We start from the raw sequence: 22,489 nt of genomic DNA on the forward strand, positions 1-22,489 counted from the left end.
ACTACCCCACCCACCCAAAATAGAGGATTCGGATTAATTCACACTTATGGGGTCCCTAGCCATTCGAGCTCGACCCGACCCGGGTTAAAACCGCCCGAATCTCAAGGCTCGGTCAATGTAAATGGGCCGTCTGGGTCCTCTTCAATCCGCAAAAACACCCGATTTACTAGAAGACTAACAGAAGCTGAATTGCAGGAGAGGAGATCGAAGAATCTCTGCTTTCGCTGTGACGAACGGTGGGAAGTGGGCCACCGTTGTTGGAGGAAAGAGATGAGTGTGCTTCTGGTGGCCGGAGAGGAGGAAGAAGAAGAAGCCGAGGAGGAAGAGGAAGAATCAGGGGCGGTCGGAATGTCTCTATGCTCGGTCATCGGGATCTCAAACCCCAAAACGATGAAATTGAGGGGTGAGATGGCCGGAAAATCTGTGGTGGTCATGATAGACCCTGGTGCCACGCACAATTTCGTAGCGGTGGAGCTTGTGAGTGATTTGGCGATTCCGGTCTCGAAAGGGGGTGAGTTCTCTGTTGCTTTGGGTAATGGGGAAGTCATTAAGGGGAAAGGAGTGTGCAAGAGAGTGAGATTTGCGTTGAATGGAGGAGTTGAAATAGAAGAGGACTTCCTACCTCTTGAATTAGGAAGCGCCGATGTTATTCTCGGGGTGCAATGGCTGGAGAAGTTAGGGGCGGTGACCACGAACTGGAAGACCCATGTCATGAAATTCAAGAACAAAGGTATGCCGGCTACTCTCATCGGTGATCCGTCACTTGAGAAGAGGGAGATATCCTTTAGAGCCCTGGTCCGCAGCTTGAGGAAGGAGAGACAAGGGGTTTGGGTGGAATTTGGGAGTCTAGAAGGAAAGAAAGAAGACCAGGGGAAACAGGGGATTCCACCAGCCTTCCTGACTGAACTATTAGAGGAATTTGCCAAGGTGTTTGAGATGCCGAGTGGGTTACCCCCAAAGAGAAATCATGAGCACGCTATTGTACTAAAAGGGGGGAGCGATCCGGTGAGTGTTCGACCGTACCGCTACCCTCAAATACAAAAGGATGAGATTGGGAGGTTGATTCAAGAAATGTTGCAAGCTGAAATTATCCGACCATCCACAAGCCCGTTTTCTAGCCCCGTGATTTTGGTAAAGAAGAAAGACGGAAGTTGGAGATTTTGTGTTGATTACCGAGCCTTGAATAAGGAGACGGTGCCGGACAAATTCCCAATTCCGGTGATTGATGAACTACTTGATGAGTTACATGGGGCCAAGTGGTTCACGAAATTGGACCTCAAGTCCGGTTACCACCAAATCAGAGTGAAACCCGAAGATGTTCATAAAACCGCTTTTCGCACACATGAAGGGCATTACGAGTTTTTGGTCATGCCTTTCGGATTGACCAATGCACCGGCCACTTTTCAATCACTTATGAATGAGGTCTTTAAGCCCTACTTGAGGAGATTTGTATTGGTATTTTTTGATGATATACTAGTGTATAGCAAAGAAGAGTTGGAGCATAAGGAGCATGTTAGAGTGGTACTTGAGACATTAGCGAAGCATAGCTTATATGCAAATCGGAAGAAGTGTGAGTTTGGAAGGAGGGAGGTAGCTTACTTGGGGCACGTGATCTCGGAAAGGGGAGTTGCTATGGATATGGAGAAGGTGAGGGCAATTATGGATTGGCAGGAACCCAAGAACTTGAAAGAACTTCGAGGCTTTCTCGGCCTCCCCGGCTATTATAGGAAGTTTGTGAAGCATTACGCCCAAATTGCAAAGCCACTGACCTCTCAGCTCAAAAAAGATAGTTTCGGCTGGAGCAAGGAAGCCTCTCAGGCATTCGAGTCCCTCAAGATGGCAATGGTAACAGCCCCTGTTTTGGCGCTACCTAATTTGCAGCTAGAGTTTGTGCTAGAAACTGATGCATCGGGGTATGGCGTGGGAGCTGTGATGATGCAAGGTGGGAAACCAATCGCCTATTTCAGTAAGTTGTTAGGGGTGCGGAATCAAGCCAAGTCAATTTATGAAAAAGAGTTGATGGCCATCAGTTTAGCCGTGATGAAGTGGAGACATTATCTTTTAGGCCGAAGGTTTGTAATTCGTACCGACCAGCAGAGTTTGCGTTTCTTGACACAACAAAGGGAGGTTGGCAGTGAATATCATAAATGGATGCGTAAATTGATGGGGATGGATTTCGAAATTCAATACAAACCGGGTCCATCCAATAGAGTAGAAGACGCTCTTTCAAGAAAAGGGGAAGGTGCTGTGTAATTTGGGGCTTTGATATCCACACAAGTGATAGATTGGGCTGCTCTAGAGAATGAGATAAAACTGGATCCGTGGCTGAGCGAATTGAAGACCAAGTTAGCAGAACAAGGAGGGGGGAGTAAAGGGTATGCATTGGTAGGGGGAAGAGTACTCTACAAGGGAAGAACAGTGGTGCCCAAGAATTCGAAGTTTATTCCTATTTTGCTCAAGGAATACCATGATACTCCGATTGGAGGCCATGATGGAGAGGTGAAAACTTATCTCCGCCTGGCAACCGATTGGTTCTAGCCCGGAATGAGAAAGAAGGTGGGAGAGTATGTGCGAATGTGTGAAGTTTGCCAGAGAAGTAAGGGTTCACAGCAAGCAGCAGCCGGGTTATTGCAGCCCCTACCTGTTCCAGAGGTTGTTTGGGATGAAATCTCAATGGATTTTATCGAGGGATTACCTCTTTCCAAAGGGGTGAACGTGATAATGGTGGTGGTGGATCGGTTATCGAAGTACAACCATTTTGTTGGGCTCAAACATCCCTTCACTGCCCTTAAGGTTGCTGATGCTTTCGTAAGGGAGATAGTTCGCTTGCACGGTTTTCCCTCATCCATAGTATCGGACCGAGATAAAGTTTTTATGAGTCTTTTTTGGGAGGAGCTCTTTCGATTGCAAGGCACTCACCTTAAGCGGAGCACATCCTACCACCCCCAAACGGACGGTCAAACGGAGGTGGTGAACAAGTGCCTTGAAACATATCTCCGATGTTTTGTAGCTAATCAGCCTAAATCTTGGGCAAGTTGGCTTCCTTGAGCAGAATTTGCTTACAATACATCACCCCATATAACCACCAAAATGACCCCTTTCAAGGTGGTATATGGAAGGGATCCCCCAACGGTGTGGAAATTGAAGGAGAATTCGACTGCCGTGAAGAGTTTGGAGGAGGGGCTGAAGGAAAGGGATTTGATTCTTGATGAATTGCGTATGAACATTAACAGAGCCCAGCAACTCATGAAGGAAAACGCGGATGGAAAGAGAAGGGATTTAGAATTCAAAGTGGGAGATTGGGTGTTCCTCAAATTACAACCATATCGGCAACAATCAATTGCAAGACGCCCCTTTGAGAAGCTAGCAGCACGCTACTATGGTCCTTTTGAAATTTTGCAACGAGTTGGGAAGGTGGCATATCGTCTGAAGTTACCAGAGGGGAGCAAGGTTCACTCAGTCTTTCACGTATCTCAGTTGAAGGAGGCTGTTGGAGGGGCTCCTGTGAACCCAACAATTCCAACCCAACTCACAGACGACTTGGAGTTGGTGGTTGAACCAGAGAAAGTGCTGGCAGTGAGACACAAGGCGGAGGGGGGAAGACAGAAAATTGAGGTGCTCCTTAAGTGGCTTGGGTTACCTGAGTTCGAGGCTACCTGGGAAGACTATGAGACTATTAACCTTCGGTTTCCATCTTTCCACCTTGAGGACAAGGTGAATGTTCCGGAGGGGAGTATTGTCATGGATTGGGTCGAGCCTACACAACAGCCCATAACACAACAGCCCATAAGGGTATATGAGAGAAGGCGCAGAATCAAGGCACAACATCAGCAGCAACAGCAGGGGACTCCAGAACAGGACAAAACAAATTAATACTCCACTATGGAATGTGGTGAAAGGACTGCTGTAGTGAAGGCCTCCCTTGTGGCAGAACAGGACAAAGTTTTTTAATGCTAGGGTTGGATTGCTTGCATTAGGAGCTTGGTATATATAGTGAAGTAATGAAACCGTAGAGGCAGGGTGGAGAGAAGTATTGTAGTGAGTAGAATTTCAGTAGTAGTAGGGTAGTGCCTTTTTTTGTTGCCGTTAACATCCAATTAAATCAAGTTCCAAGCTTTCCTCTTAACAAGACTCTATTTTTATTACTATTACATTACTGTAACAACATTTGAGAGTAGCTAGTACCTAACAGGATATTGGCTGTTGTACAGTCCGTATCAAGCGTTGAACAACAGAAGCTCAACCTGCAATTAGTTACTGCTGCAACCGTTGCTGATTGGATTGCCCATGGACGACGACCCGCTGGTGACATATTGCTTCTTAAAAAGAATTCCACTGCCCCAGCTCACCTGTTCCACTGAAAATAGCAATACAAAGGATTATCATCAAATACGGGGGTGCAGATGGAATTGGGGTAGAACATGTTATCCCAATACAAAGGCCCACTTCAATTAAGCAGGTCTTGCATTTGTTGATGTAGTATCTTGTAAGTTTAGGCCCACTACACATAAGGCAGCACATATACAGCTCATTCATGGTCTTTTAAGGCCCAAAGAGCCACTACACCTAAGGTCCACAAATTAGGCTTAACGTAAAACATGTAATTAGCAATAGTAGGCTTTTGGGCCGCATCTAAATATTTTCATGGGCCGTAAAACATGGGCCAGAGGGTATTAATGCACGATTCTTATTGTTCAAAACATTTGGGCCGCATCTAAATATTTTCATTTACGACCCTTCTCATTTTCGGCCCATTTACAGAGTAGCAAGGGTTCCTAAAGGCCATATCACCATCAGTGTTTGTTCTTCCCAAACCAGCCTTCCTACTTCCAACTTTGTGCTTACTGTGCTTACAACAATGGTGTCGAACTATGAAACTTACAATCCTGGCACACCCTCCCCACCTGATACACCAACAAGCAGACACAACCCATTGGAGACACCTCCGGACACACCTCCGTATAGTCAGCAGGTCATCCACACATGGAGGTCTCATGTGTCTCAGTTCGCACCACCAGCGACTGGTATATCAGACCTAAACCCAAACAAAGTAGAATTTATGATGGAGACCCAACAAATTGAAGATGTCAACATAGTTCCTGGAAACGTACTCCGTCGGATAATTTGCAACCCTGGTGAGGTACCAGATGAGTGGAAAGAAATGCAAATGCTGTCGAACGATGGATATCTACACCCAGCCCACCTCCCTAACATTTCTGATCTGGTTTTCCTCACCGAGCCAGTCAAAAGGGTGTTTTTCTAGTTGATAGCTAAACTGAATCAAGAAGATTCAAGGGATGTAATCCCGCCTGAATTCGCCTACATTCTTGATCCTCCTCCCGTCCTGCCACGTGTAATTGAAATGATTCATGTACAGTATGTTGCAACGACAATGGATACAAGCAGCTGGTCAAACGCGGTGTTGTTGTTCAACGCTGTTCAAATAGAAAGGCAAATTCAATTCAACATACACTGGGATGGAGCAGCGGATGAAGAAAGACATATTCAATTATCCGTAGTTCCACGGCACTACATTTTAATTGATCTTGCTACTGGACATGAAACTGAATTCCTACCAAGTGTTACTCATGAAGATGATGTGCATGCATATCCGTACTCACCAACAATCCCTAACACTATCATTCTGTACTGGAATGCAAGAGGGATTGCAAGGGCCTCTTTCGGAAGGCACATAAATGCCTTGATCAACCAACACCATCCACACATGGTGGTTATTTCAGAACACCGAGTTTGCAGGGCGGACACTGAAAAGATAGTGTGTGCACTCCCATATAATGGGTGGTTGATGGTGAACCCCGACGGCATCTCTGGTGGAATTGTCATACTCTGGATGTCAAGGTACTTGTCCTTCTTACCAATCAGAACAACAACCAAGGGTGTCCTGGGTCTCATTCAGGTAAAAGCCCAAAAAACTATTCGCTCTTGTTAATTAGACACTAATATGCATAACCATTGCAATAACCGCGTGTGTGTGCACTTGTTGTAGGGGCCAGGGATGTAAAGCATGATGAATGGTCGTGATTTCGTAAATAAGGGGCACTGAACTCGTAGATATTGCGGCATGGAGTACTAGGTTGTTGCAATGGATGTGTATCAACAATGTTTTGTAGCCCTCGGTTTATATGTTCTAACAACTAAGTTATGTTCTTGGCTTGTATTGTTGTGATGTACAACTTATCAGTTATGAAAACATATTATTGGCTATTATTGTGCTAACAAACAACAATCATGACATTAATAGTATTATTACATTGTGTATATCTTGTAATTGTTTATTCCCGTGTAAAGTTACAATGATACAATCTAAATGCTATTAGTACAGTACAAAGAATGAACTCACTTAACAAACTGTAAATCATATGCCTTGCTCTTTTGTCGATCGTATCCTTGTTGAACAACTACGTTGACACAATCGGCTTGCTCTTCTTGTTGTTGAACATTGCATATCATTTCACCAACCTGGTGCACCACGAAATATAATATGAGCACCAAACACCAAAAAACTCATACGAGCACATGAATCCTTATAACTATTACACATGCTAACCTCCATGTACAGAACAGATTCATCAGGTACCGGATTCCGGACAAAACAAGGATTTGTTGCAAATCTAATCCTCCTTGCCTTAGGAGGTTTGAGTATGTATGGAATTACCTCATCGTTAGGCTGTACATTCCAGAACGATAGCATTTATTAACAAGTATTCCTCACTACTCTTAACTTCTGATTCAATTATAACAGTGTTGTTTAACAAACCTGAATCAAACTTGGTCCGTTGCTATCCCTAGCCTCCTTAGGATGACTCTCTCCATATGCAACGTCAATCATCTGAAATACGTACATAATAAGCATACTTACATAAGAGCATAAAAAGCCTTTAAAACACCAAACAACATGGTCCATTGCTACACTCACCCCCATTTTACCAAAGTCACCATCAATGGAGTGACGATCAAGCCTTGCAACTGACCCAATTTCCTGCATATTCCATACTTTGATCCTGGGAAATACACCCCATCTTAGCGGCACCCTATTCAGCCTGTCCAAGTACATAATCTGTTCAAATCTTAAGACAATTAATACACAATGCAAATCAAGCAACATATGAAAAATTATGCTAATAACTAACCAGAAGGAATATCTTACCACAATGAATAACAAGCAGCCTCCAGATCCTCCAGCATAACCATTAGCATAAAACTTACGCGCAAAGGATGATACACTGCCTAGTAACTTCGACACCACCAACCCACACCAGTCATAATCCATGCAATCATGTGCACATGTCAACGCAGGAACAAGATCGGCTGAAAGTCTAGGAGACTGGGTTGGACATAATACCATGTGGAGGGACAACAATAGGAATAGAGTCTTGAATTCAACTTCCTCCCCCTCCATCCAATCACCCTCCAGTCTTTCCATCAGCCTAGGATTCACAGATATACCCTTACTAGTATAAACCTTACCCTCATAACCATTACACCTAGTTTCCCACGACTGCCCATACTTATTCAATATTGCTTCAACCTTATCTTTTAACTTTGATGTCATATTCTTCTTTGTAGGGATAGCCTTCCCACCATTAGGAATTCCTAAAACCCAATACACTTGATTAGGAGACAGACTAAATTCCTTACCATCTGGAGATATCAAAATTTTACTAACTGGATCAACACGAGTCAGCAACCAATATGCCAATTGCCTGGGTAATTGCATGCCTGACGAGGCAAGATGCAGTAAACCACCAAATCCCATTTCTGTTACCCACCTCCAACGTCTTCCGTCAAACTTTTGACAAATTCTACCAAATGACTCTATACGGCATGTCAAGTTGGGTGCATGTGCATCATCAAACGGGTGATATATTACAACCCCAATGACCAGAAGAAGCTATGGCACATACATATGATGCATTAATTAACAAAGTAGCAAGCAAACCTTAGAGCTACCACGAGCAAATTGTTTCAAAACTTCCCCCTTGCCTTTTAATGCCCCTCCAACAGTATGGAAGTCATCCTATGAACAAGTAGAAGGTCACCATTAATTAAATAGGTACACAACTCTGCAAAAAAAACAACCTAATAAATCTCAGGTTACCTTAAACATCTCTGGATGCAATTGTCCAATCTTCCCACACCTGACGCTGCCAGCCTTTTTCACACACAATTTCATTTTAAGTAAACTGTCATTCCCAACTATGCATAGTTACTCGGTGAACATACAACATACCTGATCAAAATCAAAATGCCTTTTCCTTTTGGTAAAACGACCAAGTTCCTACAACCAGACAAGTAATATTTCACAGTTATATCAATTAACAGATTAATCTAACTAATTTAGATTCAAAAAAAGTCAGAATATATACCAACTCAAGATCAACACAGGAACAATCTTCTCTTAAATGTGCAATATCCATTGCTGTAAAATGTGATGGAACAACAATATACCTGCACATTTTCATACCGTATAAACATAACACCTTTACACAACTCTAATAACACCAAATACTTCAGGGAATACAAGAACATTACTACAAGAACTATTGATTCGCCAGACGTAACTCAGATGAAATAAACACAATAACGAGTTTTGATTATTGATTCAATAACTACAAGAACTATCAGCGACAAAAATAACATTAATTGTCCCAATATTTCTAGCTAATTGATTCAAGCGAATGCAATAATAACATTATTGGGAAGAATTTGTCCCTACATTCGTAACAAATTGATTTGGATAACATAATAACTTGAATTCGGAAACCCTAAGTAGAAGCAAATAATTGCAAAGAATTGATTCAATCAAAAAATAAAATTGAATCTAAAACCCTAACTGTAAATAACAAACTTAGCATTGGAAACCATACCAGCAATAGCTCCAATTGGGGATTATCTAGGTTGAAGTTCTTACGGCTCCAAAAATCAACTCAAAACCATACCAGCAATACGCTCCAATTGGGGATTATCCAGGTTCAAGTTCTAACAACTCCAATTTCTTACAAGTGCAAAGACAACTGATGAAGGTGATAATCCTTAGGAGGGAGAGACCCAAATTTACTGAGGAGAGAGAATTATTACTGATGAGAGAGAAAGTAAACAGAGTAACAGCGTTAGGGGGTCAACAAAATTTGGGTTAACGGTCAACGAAAACAAGAGCTAACGTCTGTCTTCAACGATTATGATCAAATGTCCGAATTACCCTTACTTTCCGACGTGAAATGACGACGCCACCCCTTGATAAACAACATTTGTTTCTCATTCTGATAAACTTGAATTAGCTCGACAATTAATACATTAACAAACGTAAAAAAAAAAAATTAAAAAAAATAAAAAAATAAAAAAAAAAAAAATAATAATAATAATAATAATAATAATAATAATAATAATAATAAAAGAAAAAAAAAAAGAAAAAAGTATTGCAGATTTAAAAACAACAAATGTATAACTTAAAACTTAAGAAACTTCGTTTGTTTTACTTCGTATTATAATTCAATAGTGACGCGTACATATAACAAGTACGTACGTAATGCACGCGTACAATACAGGACGGAGTAACTAACAAATATTATTTATTAGCATGCGTACAATATAGTAGCCTATATTAGTAGGACTACTAGGATATGTATAAATTTAGAACATAAAGAAGTAACATTGATAAACCAAGACCATATCAATCACTTGGTTATTATTGTATAAATACTCCAAAATCATACGTAGTAGAAAATTAAATTAGGGGCACATTTAAAATTTCGATTGGAGCATCTTCACTATGTGTTCATCTAGCTGGAAGGCCTTGCTTAGTACATCAACATTGATAGGTGGATCAGCCCCGAAAACGGCGTTAGCAATGGTCACCGTACCAGGGTTTTGGCTGCTTAGTCCAGCAATAGCAATGGCAGGATATTTTCCAATATTGAATTGGAAATGAATGAGGCCTTGTGGGAAAACAAACACATCACCTTTGTTAAGCACCTTAGTGAACAACTTGTTATCGCCGTTTGCAAGGTTGGAAGTTACAAAGCCTACATAGAGAGTTCCTTCAATGACTGTAAGGATTTCACTTGCACGAGGATGTGTGTGAGGAGGGTTAAGGCCGTAAGGCGCATAATCAATCCTAGCCAATGAGATGCCGAGGGTGTTGAGCCCTGGAAGTTGTAATGCAGAGACTAGTGTAACAGCGGATTGTACCCTATTGTTAGTGTCCCCTGGCTTGTCTAGCCCATCCTTAAAGAAATCCTCGGGTTTAGCATCCATTGGATTCTTACATAACAATCCATTCACAAACACTGCAAATTTATTAAATACTCCTTAATTAGCATCAATTTTAAAAATAAAGTACAAATCGAAATTAAAATTAAATAAATTCACAAGGTTTGTTATTAAATTGGACAAAAAAACATACGTTCACTATTTGGGTCATTCACCGCAACACAGAAGTCTTGTAGCTGAGTAGGATCAGTCGCATAGGCCATGTAGGAAGACATGGCTAAGAAAGTAAGGTAAACAAGAAAATAACGAGCTTCCATATCTCTTTTTCTTATGAAATTGGTTTGTTACACTCAAATAATTAATGAATAATGAGACTATGTGAGTATTACAAAGTGCAAGTTATAATCTTCTTGCATGCTAAATGATCCCTTTTATAGTTGAGGCTGGATAACTAGATTATGGTTCGAAGAAGTATACGTAGAATGGGTCATTAATCATGAAACTTTCTAGTCTATTTGTTTAGTTTTTCAATGAGAGTAGTTAATTAACATTTTAATTTTCTTACAATCTTACTTAGCAGGTAATGACCTCGTCAATCTTACATTGTATAGTGGTCGAGGAGAATGGTTTTATATAATCAACTAATGTCGTAAGATTAGGTTAATCAGTTTGAGTAGGACGTTTTAGTTATGCAATATCTGAATAGTTAGAGTAGGATGTATTAATAATGCAAAATACTGTACTTTAACAAACATGTACAAACAACTAAAAAATGTTTTTCTAACTAATACTTTCGGTTTTTTTTTTTTTTACATGTTTTACACTTTTACTTACATTTTGAATTCTTTTAATTTTTTTTTCTAAAAATTCTACGCTATGATAAATTATTATTACTCCATCTATCTCATAATGTACTTGTCATATTTTTATGCTGAAATTTTGAAAACTTTGACCAATACTCATAATTCTCAATAATGTGTTTGATAATTTCATAATATAAGGTCACGTTCTCTTTATCTTATTTATATTGAATTAGAATTATTGTGCATATATTTAAATTATTTTTGCTAAGTACCAAAAAAAATTCTTAATTAAAACTTTCTTTTGTTGATTCATTGTTGTATTTGTTCTTTGAGAATACTGATTTTTACTAGATTAAAACTAATTTTGCTGCATTTAATTTATTTTTACTAAAATTATATTTGAATATTACTGTTCTAACATGAAGTATAACAATTATTTAGTATGCGTTTTTATTAATTAATTTATGGTCAAAGAAAACACAAAGTAAATATCATATTGATGATATTATATTATTCCGTCACTACAAAAATATTTAAAAGCTATGACATTTGAGCAGAGGATTGGATATGTACGTGACGATGGCAAGTAAACCTAAAAGTCTATATGTCACACAAACATGTTATTTATTTGAATACTAAGAGATATAACAATACTAACCTACAAGTAATTAGTGCTTGTTCTGTTTTCAGTGTCCAATCTTGACCGATACATACTAATAAGGTTTAAAAAGTGAGTACTGAGTACCCATACCATAGAATACATCATGGCATCAAAAAAGCTAATGTCATGCATTACGCCAAAATTAATAAATTCTTCTCTTTTTCTACATCATGTTCTTTGAAGAAAAATAAATTAAAATCTTCATGTATTTGTCACTCTATACATCTTTCATTCAGAAGTTAACTTTAACATTACTTAATAAGTAAGGTGTTAGGTTAATGTTAAAGGTTTGTTCCTCCAATACTCCTGTCAAATTAATTAAGACAAAGCACATTCAACTCTGAACCATTTCATTCACTACAAAACTTTAGTCACACAAATTTAATAAGAGAAATTTGTAAAAGAAGGACCTTTTCTGGTCGATTTTTTGTAAAAGAATATTTTAAGTGAAAAGTTGTGAACAAAAAAACCCTGTAAGTTATATTTTGTTGTCAGGGAGTACTTAGATGAGTTTTCTGGGTGATCAACGTCGGAGCTCTAATGTTGACTCTCACGTGTTAGTCACGTGAGTTAAACAAAAATAAAAGCTATACCCCTAAGGTATTCGAGTTTCTAAGGTGAACCCATGTGTTTTCAAGTTTTTAAGTTGTGCCCCTAAACTCACTACCATTAATGAATGGTACCCTCCTTGGGACTTCCATGTCACATAAAGTTAACTATAAATTTAATAGAAAGATGATACAAGGTAAGGAAATGGTAGGAGAAAGAAATCTTAGCCACCGCAACCCTAATAATGAAAAATGAAGCCACGAAATCACACTCTCAAATAACTTTTAAACAACTAATAAGGGTACATTTTAGTATTGATAAGGAGTTGAAGGGCACAGGTTAGAAACTTGAAAAAACATGGGTACACCTTAGAAACTCAAATACCTTAGGGGTACAGCTTAGAAAAAAAAAAAAAAAATCTCCTTCCCTCGTATTCGAACTACTCCTTTCATTTTCCCCCTTTATTTCTCTTTCTTTCTCTACCCCAAAATTTTGGGTTTTTTTTAAACTCACGTAAGTAACACGTGAAAGTCAACACCGGAGCTCCGACGTTGACCACCCAAAAAACTCACCCAAGTACTCCTAAATAAATGATACAACTTTAAAGATTTTTTTTCACAATTTTTCACTTAAAACTAGTTATTGGCCCAGGCGACGCCCCGAGTCATTATAAATTTATTACTTTAATTGAACTATACGAAGTATATATTGTGGCTTGTTTGTCATTGAGAGCTTTTTTTTTTTAATATGATAGCTTAAGTAGTTAGTTGTTTGTATGAGTTGGTTTGACCTTCCATATAAGGTAAATGATAAATCAATCCAATGTGAAAAAAAAATATAATTGATGAATCAAATCTGTATAAATGTCAATATATATACTACGGAGTACTCCATAATGCACCCTAAAAAATTACTCTATAATTACAATTGTAATATATATAAATCAAAACTTTTACTCTATATTTACAATCTTATGAATTAATAATGCATACAAATATGGAGTAATGTTTAGTTTCTTACAAATTTTATTATTATGCAATTATTAAGGAGTTACATTCCAAGGTAGGGGAATTTAAATAGAGTATTATGTATATGAAGAGTTTTTCAATTAAACAAAACATTACGTAATATATAAGAGGTTATGCATACATTGAGTTTTCAATCATTAATGAATTTGTAAGATGTGGGGTCACAATATATTCCAAATGGCAAAATTGGTGACACAAGGAAAAATAGCATGTATTGCCATGGGTTTTAATAATATATATTGATTGATATTAATATTGATTGATGTCATTTTACAAAAAGTCGACCACTTAAATGGTTCTTTTTCACAAATTTAATAACGATTCAGTGCATCACTTTGAGCTAATTTCTAGTTACATTTATATATTTCAGTTAATTTAATAAAGGAAAATTTTTAAATTACCACTAAAAAATGTAACCATTTTCGAACTAACCACCCGTTTAACTTTTTATTTTAAATTAAATTACAACCCCTTAAATTAAATAAATGCTCAGATTATCACCCATTTTAAAAATTCGGTGGATGTCTGTGGGCCCGACCTATAGCTTATTTGGACCCTTTTGACTGTTTTTTTTCTCTCGATTTTTCTCTTTAAAAACGCTCTCTTAACTTCATTTCATATTTTTCTCTTTGAAATTTGGTAGAATTTGGTGAAGGGAATGTAGATTAAAGTTTAGAGAGCGCTTTTAAAGAGAATAATCGTGGAAAAAATCAGTCATAAGGGTCAAAATAAGTGTTAGGTGGGGCCTATAGACGGAAAATCCACCAAATTTTTAAAAGAAAAAATTGTCAGGAATATTGCGACCTTTCAGCGGTCTTCCATAAATCACTAGTAGAAAAATACAAAAAGGCAACCCCCAATTGGCACCGGTTCAGGCCAAACCGGTGCCAAAAACCGGCCTACAATTGGGCGGGGATTTGGACCAAGAACAATGGCACCGGTTCAGCTCAAACCGGTGCCAAAAATAAAAAGGCCACCGGTTTGAACCGGTGCCACTGAACTGTTGCTCCAAAAAAAAAAAAAGGCCTTTCCTTTATATATACCCTAATATAACCTAACCTACCTCCTTCTCTCTCCTCGGCGCTTCTCCTTCTCTCTCCTCTGATCTCGATCCGCTTCACCTTCTTTCTCCTTTGATCTAGATCGGCGCCGACGTTCCTCTCCTCCCCTCCTTCTCTCTCCGACCTCTCTTCTTTGTCCTCTCTCCCTTCTCTGTCCTCTTCTGTCTCGATCTCCGACCTCTCTTCTGTCTTCTGCCCACCGCCACCAAGTCCACTTATTTTCTGGTCAAATTTGAGGTTAGTGCATGTTTCTGGATTTAATTGGTAAGGGTTTCTAGGTTTAATTATTTATGTTATATGCCTTAATTTAATTTTTTTGGGTTTGATTGTTGTAATATTGTTCAAAATTGATTGGTGTAATTATAATTCATTGCCTTAATTTTTTTGGGTTTGATTGTTGTAAATTTGCACTTAAATTAATTGATTTTTCGAAATTTCTGGGATTAATTGATTTTCGAAAGTTTTAGGGTTAATTGTTTTTCTTGGTTAATTGATTTTCGAAAGTTTCTGGATTAATTAATTTTCGAAAGTTTTGGGGTTAATTGATTTTCGAAATCTTTGGGGTTAATTCAATGTTTGTGCGGTTAGTTTTCTGGGTTTTCTATATTGATATTCTCTTTCTCTTGCATGCATGAGTTTTCTGGGTTATTGTTTCTCGTTTTTTTTTTTTTGAGTTTTAATAATTTCTGGGTTATTATTGATGCAGGTGTTAATTCATGCAACAATTCAAGGATTCAAGACTTTTTTTTTGGAATATTGTTTTGATGTTGTAATTTTTTTTTTATTGTTTTACAATTTCAATTTCTGAGTTGAATTTCATTATAATTCATTGTAACTTTTTAATTTTTTTTTTTTTGTATTGTACAATAACAATTTACTTGAATATAATGTGATTTACAATTGTTTTGATGTTGAATATAACAATTTCGATCAAGGCTCCGTATTTTACCATTTTGTTTGGTTTGTATTTCTGATGTTTGTTAACTTGTTTGTATATTATTTTTATTATTATTGCAAGAAAAAAGTAAAACAAAAAAAAAATACCAAAAAGGCACCGGTTAACCGGTGCCTAAAAGAGCTTCCACTAAAAAATAATATTTCGCGGAACTATTTAAGGCACCGGTTAACCGGTGCCAAAACTGGTTTATGGCACCGGTTTTGAACCGGTGCCAAAAAGGGGGGTATTTGGCACCCCCCACACAGGTACGGGTTCAAACCGGTGCCTTAGGCCGGGTTTGAACCGGTGCCAAATGCGTTTTTTCACGTAGTGAATATAACGAACTTTGGATTATCTCGTAATATTATGACCTTTGACCCTGATCTTCCATAAATAGGATAAAAAACCGATAATCTTTTTAAAAGGTTACCCAAGACAGGTGTCGCATTGTGATAGGTTAGAAATTTTAATTTTGATTTTATATTTTTCTTTTTTAAGAAACTGATTTTTAATTAAGAAAAAATACAAATAAAAAAAGAAAGAAAAATGTAAAACCCACCCTGTTCTTCCCTAACCGTTCCGGCAGCACAAAGGGTTTTCCGACAGCCACCTTCCCCTCCCATTCTGACTAGCCTCGACGTTTCCCGACGACCGGCGACCACCCCATGCCCTTCACTTCCCTTTTCCGACCACGCCACCCCATTCCCCTCTCCTTTTCGACCAGCCTACCCCATTCCCCTCCCGAATTCGAACTGTGGCAGCCCTCACCTTTTCCCTTTCATTTTCGAACCCCTGACTTTATATTCTCATCGGTTCTGAAATTCCAGCCAACCCCTAAACAGGAAACCCGCCCACTTCACCTAAATCCCACCTCCATTAAAATCGACTTCCGACCACTTCATCTGAAATTCTACCCAACCCTTTCATTTTCGACCCCCGACACTATATACTTGCTTGCATCAATGGATAGAGGACGGAGAAGCTAAGCGAGAGTTACGGTGGGGGTTTCACGGGGGTGGGTGGGGCTCAAGACCATGGTGGGTTTCACAGGGGTGGTGGTTGTAGGGTGTTTCACGGGGATGCGGGGGGCAGTAGGGGCTAAGGGATTTTTTAAAAACTAAAATCATTTTTTTTAATTATTCAAATCTATTAACATTTTATACTAAAATCATTTTTTAAAATAAAAAAATTGTATAAGTAAACAAAAAAGTATCTGACTAAAGTGACACGTGTCACACTTAACCCTTTTAACAGGTCACCAACTGGTTACATCCTAATTATGGAAGATCAGAGTCAAAGGTCGTAATATTTCGGGATAATCCAAAGGTCGTTATATTTATGAAAGATCGCTGAAAGGTCGTAATATTCATGACAATTTTTCCTTTTTGAAATGGGTGGTAATTTGAGCATTTATTTAATTTAAGGGGTGGTAATTCATAATTAAAAATTAAACGGGTGGTTAATTCGAAAATTATTATTTTTTGGATGGTAATTTAACAATTAACCTTTAATTAATCAACAAATTGAAAGTTTTCAAAAAATAAAAATAAAAAATCAACAAATTGAAAAATAAACCTCAACACTAACCCAAACCAACCCGCTTAATTAAGGGCTTGTTCGGCATCATTTTTGGTTTTTAGTTTCCTAATTTTTTGAAAACTAAAAACCAAAAACAGGAAACAAGAAACAAGAAAAAAATATTTTTCACTTTTTTGTTGTCAGTTTTCAAAATTAAAAAAAAAAAAAACTACATCAACGCCAAACGAACCCTAAACGTGTGTGTGGTGTCGTGTTAACAAATTTCATTAAACATATTGGATCCACTGACCCGCCTTTTCTTGCTTTGGTTGACTACTTGACTTCCCCCTTTTTTTTTTCTTTTTTTTTTTTTTTTTTTTTTTTTGGCGACCTTGCGAGTCACGTAAGTTAGGCGGTGATTAACTCAAGACCAACGATTTGTCTATATTAGCACCTTCAATTCGTATCTCTTTTCAAATCTTTAACAAAATCTTTGGATAATTTGAGTGATTAATAATGGATGAATATCAAATAATAGAGGAATTTGATATGGATAACGATTTTGTCGATTTAGATCAGTTTATTGAGAACGAATCCTTTTACAGAAAACCCAAAAGAAAATTTGTTCAATCAAATGATGATGTATTATTTGATAATTCAGATTCTAACAACGATGATGAAGATGAAATCTTTTTTAGGAAGAACATCAAGAAAAAGAGTAGAAGAATTGGCGGGTTAACTGATACGTTGGTTCGTCACATGAATCCTGTAAATTTTGCTTTGTCTTATAAGGTTGATTTAAGGGAGAATAATGTTGGGGGTTTCGAGAAATACACGAAAGGTATTGGGATGAAGTTGTTGCAAAAGATGGGGTATAGTGGTGGTGGGTTAGGGAAGAATGAACAAGGTATTGTTGCTCCAATCGAGGCAAAGTTGAGACCGAAGTTAGAAGGATTAGGGTATAATGATCATAAGAGGGAGACTGAAGTATTGTGGAAAGAACGAGGTCGAGTTCGAGTTCGTGTTCGTGCTGATAAGGTGCATCAGGATATTGTTGTTCCGGCAGGAAAAGACAGTGATGATATGCCTATGCAGGAGTTGCAGTATAATGTAGGATTGGTGTCAGACTTGGCGAAGCTTGAAGTTGAGAATGTGGAGAGGAAATTGATGTTGGAGAAACAGACTGTCGTTTCGCTGCAGGAAGAGAAAGGAAGGCTTCAGAAAGAGTCTGCAGATCAGAAGAAGGGGGTTGATTCTATGGAGGAGATAATGCAGGTTTTAGACAGTATTGAGGAGGAGAATGTGTCAGGAAAATTGACTTCAGAGTCTGTTGCAGAGTCCTTCAGAGACCTGCAGAGGAGGTTTCCTGAGGAGTATAAACTCGGTAACCTGTCCTGTATCGCGTGTTCTTTTGCTGTCCCTCTGTTGGCTAGAGTGTTTCAAGGATGGGATCCGCTTCAGAACCCGTGGCATGGTATGGATGTCATAGCTTTGTGGAAAGGTTTGTTGCAGGGAGACGGCGAGGATCATGACATGTTTGAGGATGCAACAGGTCCGTACTCACAGTTAGTGACCGAAGTAGTGTTTCCTGCAGTCAGAATAGCAGGTCTAAACTCATGGCAGGCTAGAGATCCTGAACCTATGCTTCGTTTTATTGAGTTATGGGAGGAATTGCTTACACCTTTTGTGCTGCAGTCACTGCTTGATATGATTGTGATGCCTAAGTTATCTGAAGCTGTTAACTCTTGGGAACCTTGCCGCGAAACAATACCAATTCATATCTGGATGCATCCCTGGCTTCCATTGCTTTCGCGGAAGCTTGAGACTCTTCATCAAGCTATCCTTGTAAAATTTGAAAATGCTCTCTGTGATTGGCATCCTAGTGATATGTCAGCTTACACTATCCTATCTCCTTGGAAGACAGTATTCGATTCTGCTAGTTGGGAAAAACTGGTTGTCAGGTCCATTCTTCCTAAGTTGAAAGATGTGATGCAGGAATTTCAAGTCAATCCTGCTAATCAGAAACTTGAACAGTTTAACTGGGTTATGACATGGGCTTCTGCAATTCCCATTCGTTACATTGTTAGTTTACTGGAGAATCACTTTTTCGGAAAGTGGCAACAAGCTCTGCACCACTGGCTTTGTACAAGCAAAGACTATAAAGAGATTGAACAATGGTACCTTGGGTGGAAAGAGCTTATTCCTGCTGATGTTTTGGCCACGGAACGTGTTAGGCGCCAGCTATGGCTAGGCCTGAAGATGATATATCAGTCTCTAGGTTCGGAGGAGGTTCACCCTGGTGTAGAGGAGAACATTAGCCCTTCAAGGGTGCCTAAACAAAGGCAATATGCAGCTCAACAACATGTTACAGCTGACGCTGACAGTCTGCCTAAAAATTTGAAAGAAGTTATTGAGGTCTATGCACAGCAACAAGGCTTGCACTTTAAGCCTAAACCTGGGAGAACACACGACGATCACCAAGTATATAGCTTTGGCATTGTAAGCATCATTGTGGACTCCTTCAATCAGAAGATTTTCGCTCGAGTCCAGGAGAAATGGTCTTTGGTAACTCTTGGACAACTTGTACAGATGCAGAACATCTCTACTTCAAGGCGGCGCTGAACTTTGTTGTAAGTTGATGCCTTAACTTTGTTTTTGTAGCTGTATATGAGATGTCTGTTAATTGTGATCACATAAATAGTAGAGCGTGTTCTTGCATTAGGACTTGAAAAACGTTGAACAAACTCTTTGAGCATTATATGTTTGAGCCTTGATTTTCCTATCTTCATTTTATTCTGTGTGTTCTCTTAATTGTTCATCAATTTCAATTCTTTTGAGGTATGCAGAGGTTGACTGTATGTGAAAGTTCTCTTTTGGATTTGTGTCATAGTATTGGCTAAGTACTAGGCATATATCATCCATACATCATGCATCCGAAATCTGATTTTATGTTTTCACTGTCTCAAGAAAGAAATAGAAGACTGACCCAAGTGGTATAATATAATGTCCAATGCATCAAAGAAACTGCATGAACTCAGATTTTTGAAGGGAAAAAAAAATCTTCTTGCTATGTATATACGTAGTAATTTGGATGAGGGTATAGCTTAATTAAGATTAATTCCTAAAATAACAGGTAATTTACTCTTAAGTGCGATATTATGATGTAACAAACCCTACTCCATCAAATCTAATAAGCATCAGGGCTTTGCTTCTGGTTCAGAACATTAAAATTAATGAAGGCCAGAACATTAGACTCACAGTTCAGTTCATCACTCATTCTCAAACTCGCTAATGCTTCATCTGACATAATTAAGTCTAATAGCCATTTAGAAGTGCTTTATTAAGGTCAATGGTGAAGCCTGAATTGCTACAGAAAGACTGCTGTTTGATGAATATAAATAAGCTGTACCAGTATTGTTTAGTTTCTTGTTTCTATATTTCTATGCAAAAGTTTTCTTTTCTAATCATTTTTACTTAATTTGGAGTTGGTTTGATATGGTATTTGAATTATCAACTAATACCCTGACCTTATATAGTTTAGTCTACATATTATTCTTCTTCCTGATATGTATGGTATTGCTATGGTCTAGTACGTATCATGCCGAGTAGAAACTGATAAAACAATCAATGCATAAGGTTAACGTAATTTTGGAAAGAAACTGATAGAAACGATCAATGCATAAGGTTAAGTCCTATTCCTTGTTCCACTATCTTTATGAATAATTGAATAAGTATTATGCAACTACTAATGAAAAGAGTCTAGGTATGGAAAAAGGTTCACTTCCGATCTATGACTTTGCTGTGAGACACAGATTTTGTTCCTGTTCATGAAATAGTGATCATTTTATGGTGAAATCCATACTATCTTTGACCTTTCATGTCTGCTAATCATCGAATTACTGCCTTAAGGAGGAACGACAATGGTACTCTGAGGTCTCTGACCTATATACGCCTTTTGCAGTTTCTTGATGGACTAGTCAAAAATGGACTTATGTGATCTGATGAACGTGAGAGATGACATGCTGAAAAACAGTGAGTTTGGACCTTCATGTTACTTTGCTAATAGTTTTGTTGATTTCAGCTAGAATATGGTCCTTGAAAATTTGAGCTGGGAGTTCTTGTGTCACTACTGAGTGTAAGTTGCAACTGTCAAACAATGTTTCGCAACATCGGGATAGGCCAATTATGAAGGTAAATCTCTTTCTCATTTGCTGCTTGGGTTCAGTATGTTTAGCTCTTGTATTGCATTTGGTGTTTATCAGGCTGAGATTCACCTATTGGATCCCTCCTCACCAGTCAACACCTATGCTACTAATGCTAGTCGACGTATCGTACATCTTTTGGAAGTTCTGTGAGTTAAATTCAACCTTGAATTCAAATTTTATTTTCTTCTGACATTTTGTGCTGATCTTGAGCAGATCTTGAACCAATATTGGAATTTTGTCTACTCTATTACTTGGACATGGGAAAACAGTATTTGTACACCTTATGATCATTTTAAAATTCTTTTATCCTATTATGCTGCTAACATGGATTTTATTTGTTATTTCAGATTTCCCACTCCTGGTGCTCATCATGTACAAGTGAAACAGTATCATCTTTCTTTCCTTACAGACAACAGCTGACAGGGTGATCTAATATCCCCCGGAAATGTCTGGTTTAAAACAATTTGCTCATTTGCCCTCGCCCATAATTATTATGAACTCAGCAACCCTTCTAACCCCCCCCCCCCCCCAGTCCCCCACCCCCCTCTAGTTGTTTAGACCAGCCAAATTGAATGAAGCAGTTACATACTATTTCTGTAATGCAAGCTCTTCTTGTGTGTTGCGCCTTTAACAATCCAACTGCCCTTATTTATCTGCCCCTTTACACAGCAATGGCAGCATAGAGCCTAGAATTGATAAGCAAGGCGGATGCTTTATAAGTTTTTGATCTACTTTTTTAGAAGTTCTTTACAATCTTGATATTTCTTATATCATTTGTAAACTCTGATAGTCTGATACAATGTAAACTTGGCAGGATCTAGAAATTGGTGTAACGGATGATGAAGCAATTACCGGCGATTTCAAATTCCAAATTCAGAGTCAGTGAAACACTTAAGGGATTAATTTGGCCAAGGTACTTGTAGTACCAATTATAGCTCTAAGTCTAGAGAATGGAAGTTCAGTAAGTTCATGCAACTGCAGGACAATATAACCTTTTGTTTGTGTCCTTTGTTTTGACTCCTATTTAGACAAGCTAACAAAGTAACAATTGAACATATGAAACTTGGCTGTCTCTAGTGTTGTGGTTTTTTTGTTCTTAATTTTACTCCCTATGTCTTATTTCGTCTCCCTCATGCTAATATCGGTGTATTTAATTTTTCAAAACCGAATTATGTTTATGTCAAAATTATCTATCCAAACTGGCCTTAGGTTAGCCAACAAGTAATTGAATCAGATGATAAGTGATTGTTTATACTATGGAGTAAAACAAGAGATTTCGATTTCAACTCCAATCCTTATATGAGAATTACTTTTACCAAGAACTTGTCATAATCATTCTAGCATTCCTGAAAATTAAATTTGGGCTCAGCCTTCATTGATGGTAGATGTAAAAATAATTGGGTAGTGGGCCATACTCCTGCAAATTACTATTCATTCTTCAGAAAAATATCTACATTGGGGCAGACCACATTAAATTGATATTTTGAAATCTACAAA

General features: G+C 38.2%; 1 protein-coding gene and 1 pseudogene across 2 annotated transcripts; one reads left to right on the plus strand and one right to left on the minus strand.

Moving 5' to 3' along the window:
• Positions 1-9,762: 9,762 nt before the first annotated feature.
• On the minus strand, positions 9,763-10,547 carry LOC145635193 (germin-like protein 8-2). Its single transcript, XM_081686478.1, has 2 exons — positions 10,424-10,547; positions 9,763-10,307 (listed from the first exon to the last, which is right to left on the minus strand). Exons 1-2 carry the CDS (start codon positions 10,545-10,547, stop codon positions 9,763-9,765), a joined length of 669 nt encoding a protein of 222 aa, XP_081542604.1.
• A 6,706-nt stretch (positions 10,548-17,253) lies between these two features.
• On the plus strand, positions 17,254-22,091 carry LOC145635194 (septin and tuftelin-interacting protein 1 homolog 1 pseudogene; annotated as a pseudogene). Its single transcript, XR_014113806.1, has 2 exons — positions 17,254-19,417; positions 20,749-22,091. The product of XR_014113806.1 is annotated as a septin and tuftelin-interacting protein 1 homolog 1 pseudogene (transcript).
• Positions 22,092-22,489: the final 398 nt, after the last annotated feature.

Source organism: Chenopodium album, chromosome 6 (assembly GCF_948465745.1).
Source record: "Chenopodium album chromosome 6, dcCheAlbu1.1, whole genome shotgun sequence".
NCBI lineage: Eukaryota > Viridiplantae > Streptophyta > Magnoliopsida > Caryophyllales > Amaranthaceae > Chenopodium > Chenopodium album.